The 4,123-nt window shown below is 36.9% G+C and overlaps 1 protein-coding gene across 1 annotated transcript; it reads left to right on the top strand.

The window, feature by feature from the left end:
* The first annotated feature begins 275 nt into the window (after nucleotides 1–275).
* On the top strand, nucleotides 276–3,015 carry LOC148952651 (DNA ligase 4-like). Its single transcript, XM_089089056.1, has one exon. The coding sequence runs from the start codon at nucleotides 282–284 to the stop codon at nucleotides 2,916–2,918; it is 2,637 nt and encodes an 878-aa protein (XP_088945182.1). The 5' UTR covers nucleotides 276–281; the 3' UTR covers nucleotides 2,919–3,015.
* The last annotated feature ends 1,108 nt before the right edge of the window (nucleotides 3,016–4,123 follow it).

Genomic DNA, 4,123 nt, shown 5'->3' with positions numbered 1-4,123 from the left:
AAAAATACAGGGTCTGGTATATGTTAGAATTTTTTTTAGGAGGGATTAGAAACACGAAAAGTGATTTTTGACCCATAGTTTTCCAGTTATTCAAGGAGGTGAAATGTTTTGTATCAATCTTATAGGGACTTACCTCAGTTTCTCCTTCTATTGAGGTTTTTACAATGGCCATACTTTTGATGGCTGCTGTAAATAGTTTATTTTATTGCAACTCACCTAACTCTCCTTCTCAATTAAAATAAACCTTCGGTTAATCTAATAGTTTGTTCATTTATAGTGCCATGGACGAAACTACCAAATTTCATGACATCTGCCTCGTTTTTGAAGACATCAAAAATTCAGATGGTAAAAGGCGTTATCACAAGCTCAAAAGTTTCATAGAAGAATTACGGCAGAAGCTGATACAACTTGAAAAAGGATTAGAAAAAGAGATATCTTTATTTCCTATTTTGCGATTGATGTTGCCTTTGCTTGACCATAGTAGAGGAGTTTACGGCATTAAAGAGTCCAAGCTTGCTTTGCTTTATTTAAAAGTATTAAGTATTCCCAAAACAGCTCCTGACGCGAAAAAATTGCTTGAATACAGAACGCCAAAAAGCAGCAAAACAGCTGCCAAAGATTTTGCTGATTTTGCTTATCTAGTTCTTAGGGATCGTTTACCTAAAGGTAAAGATGTAACTGTGAAGTATGTCAATGAAGAGTTGGACAAACTTGCCTGTTATAATGCAATCAAACAAGGTGATACAAGTGAAGCAGTTTTAGAGAATCTTCTTCGTAATTTGTCTGCATTGGAGCAAAAGTGGCTTATCAGGATAATTTTGAAGAATTTAAAACTAGGAACTGGACAAAATGGTATTTTAGCAGCCTACCATCCTGATGCCAAGGATATGTACGACAAAGTTAACAGTCTCGAGAAAGTGTGCCAGAAGTTGAAAGATCCTAATGTCAGATTATTTCAGTTTGAAATTTCTCTTTTTACACCATTTAAACCTATGTTAGCAGAACGTGGAAATATAGAAAAAATTGAAACGTTTCTGGCAAAGACAGAGGCAATACTTGAAATGAAACTAGATGGAGAAAGGCAGCAATTGCACAAAAAAGGAAAAGAATATAAATACTTCAGCCGAAATTGTTTTGATTACTGTTCCTCTTTCGGCCCCTCTCCTTCCTCTGGCTCTCTAACACCTTATATACATGAAGCATTTAGTGAAAATGTTGATACTTGTATATTAGATGGTGAAATGATGGTGTATGACAAGAGGCTCGAGATGCCTCTACAGAAAGGCGAAAATTATGACGTAAAATCCTTGAAACCCAACTCTAGTTTAGTGCCTTCTTTCTACGTTTTTGATATACTTTTTTTAAATGGCGAAGTTCTCACAAGTAAACCACTTAAGGAACGTCTGAAATTGCTAGAAACTGTATTTTCGCCAGTTGAAGGAAGGATAATGCCAACTTATAGGAAGGCTTTAAATACTAAACAAATGCTAATCCAAGAGCTTAATTCTGCAATTGACAGGAGAGAAGAAGGGATTATAGTTAAAGATTCAAACTCAGTGTACGCACCGAATTCTCGAAAACAGGGTTGGATAAAAATAAAACCAGAATATAGTGGTGTTCTAGGGGATCACCTAGATCTTCTGATCATTGGTGGGTATTATGGCGAAGGTCGGAAACATGGAATTATAAGCTCATTTCTCCTTGGTGCTGCTGTGCCATCTTCTCAGCCAGGAGGTATCACTTATTTTCATTCTTTTAGTCGTGTAGGATCTGGGTATACTCTTGAAGAACTTCAGCTACTATTAAGTAAGCTGGAGAAATTTTGGAAACCTGTAAAAAAGGATAAACCAATGCCGAGTACAATTGTGTGGAGCCGGGAAAAGCCTGATATATGGATTGCTCCAGAAGATTCTCAAGTCTTAGAGGTAAAAGCATCTGAATTCACTGATAGTGATGCTTACAAGATTGGTTTTACTTTACGGTTCCCGAGGGTAGAACATGTTCGATACGATAAAAGCTATAGAGACTGCACGACCCTGAAAGAGTTGCTTGAAATTAGAGACAGAGGTGGAGGGAAGCTTTTTAGCAGGCCTTATGATGGGATCGATAGAACGCGCGAAAAAAGGAAAAAAAGGGTTTTGGAAAAAGAGGTTAGAGTCGCACCACAGTTTGCTGGTGCTGATCTGACTGATGTTTCTGTTGAGAAAGACATATTTCAAGGGAAAGAGTTTTGTGTGATGAATGGAAGCTCAATGAGTGACAAAGAAAATCTACAAAAATTAATAAGATCTTTAGGGGGCATTGTCGTACAGAACCCAGGCGCCACCACATCTTACGTTATTGCGCAGAACGAAAATATACGGGTGAAAAACCTTATAAAATCTGGAAAGTATGATATTATTAAGCCAGACTGGATTTTGAGGTGTAGTTTTGAAAAGAAGTTCTTACGATTCACACCTTCAGATGCGATATGTTTAACCGTACCATCTCAGAAGTTTTTGTCAGAATCGTTTGATATGTATGGTGACAGTTATACTGAACCCATTGGAAAAGCACAGTTGGAGAAAATATTCGGTAACATGAAAGGTGAATACTTGGCTTCTAAAAGAGAAATTGTTGATGTTGAAAGCGTGGAATTTCCGGTGTTACCCAAGTATAGTTTGTTTAGACCGTGTATGGTCTTTGTTGACAGCGAATCAAATGCATTGCGTCTAAAATTGAAATATTACGGTGCTTGTCTAGCACCAGAGGTTACAGAATATGTCACGCATGCAATTGCAGACAGTGCAAGTGGAATAAAAAGACTTAAAGATGTAAGGCACGAAAGCAGCGGGAAATTTTTTATCGTTAGATCGAATTGGGTATGTGATTCTGTCAGAGACAATAGATTGAAACCTGAAAGTGAATATTTACTGTAAAGCAATTATGTATTTTTATTTGTATTGTTGTTTTTTTTCTGTATTATGATCCATTTTATTTCCTAGGCATTTTGATCTAATAAATCTTGATCCGCATCAACAACCATATTTCGTTGTAGTAAACCCGTTGATTTTGAATTGAAAATCAAGTATTTTGCAGTAGGCAAGTTAGGTTAGTTCCCTAAAATTGATTTTTTTTTTTCTTTTTCTTTCATTCTATCTACCTGACGTCTCTAGTACGTTCGTTTTATTTATATATTGTCTCCAGACTTCTTTTTCTGTGAATTTGGCCTACTGAGCAAAGACACTTACCAACCATTACCCTAACAGACTCAGTTACGCCTACATCTTCTTATCATTTTTATGAGGCATTTTTTTTATGCTCATTCCTTCTACTATTGAACAGAGAGTATGGGGGACGGGTTTTGCACAAATTTAGGTAACCAATGTTCATAATAACTGATTGACACAAAGGAGTAAGTGGATGCTAAACTGATTTGCTCGGGACAACCTTCTACCACTGCTAAAACTGGTCATGTATTTGTTCAACGCGTGACCAGGAAGGTAAACGCTTGCTTTCCAATCCATTTTGTTTAAGCATCTCTTTGTCCAACTTCCAAATATTAATAATTAACATGACTAAATAATGACTAAGAGCATTAGTCAGTTATATGTCTCAGTGTCATAAAGCCTTCTGCTCATCTCTTCTCCATCTTACTTGCTATTGAATAAAACTTGGGTCTTGGTTTCTTGGCGACTAGACAGCATTTTCGAGGTAAGTCAACCATTCTTTAAGTTAAAATGAGCTTCTCAAAGAAGGGTGAATCTTATAGAGCTTAAAGCAAGCAGAAATTAGCTCATATAAGATGCTAAATGAAATAGCGGGCAGAAGTGACTGAAGAAAGAAGTGAAATTTAAAAAGAACACAAATTTTAAGAAACAACACCCCCCCCCCTCCCTTAAGAAGTGATGTCAATTTGGGGTCTGCGCCTCCCCTAGATTCCCTCCTTAGATTTTGAAAAATACCTTTCTGGGGGTACTTTCATTGAAAAACGATTTTTTTGCTGTTCCATTGAATAAATAATCTGTCCCACCGCTAGATATTGAAGTATATTCTCCCCCCCCCCCTAAATTCTCGTGAATTGACGCCACTGCCCTTTAAAGGATGGAGTGTCATTCGTACTTTAAGGAAACGTATTGTTTAA

Source organism: Artemia sp. Qi Xiang Cuo, chromosome 5, assembly GCF_049724085.1.
Source record: "Artemia sp. Qi Xiang Cuo chromosome 5, ASM4972408v1, whole genome shotgun sequence".
In the NCBI taxonomy this organism is placed as follows: Eukaryota; Metazoa; Arthropoda; class Branchiopoda; order Anostraca; family Artemiidae; genus Artemia; species Artemia sp. Qi Xiang Cuo.
This window is presented reverse-complemented; position numbering and strand designations above follow the sequence as displayed.

Bases quoted from the DNA above. Each gene is read 5' to 3' on its own strand.
- LOC148952651 (XM_089089056.1), top strand. From the start codon at position 282: ATGGACGAAACTACCAAATTTCATGACATCTGCCTCGTTTTTGAAGAC.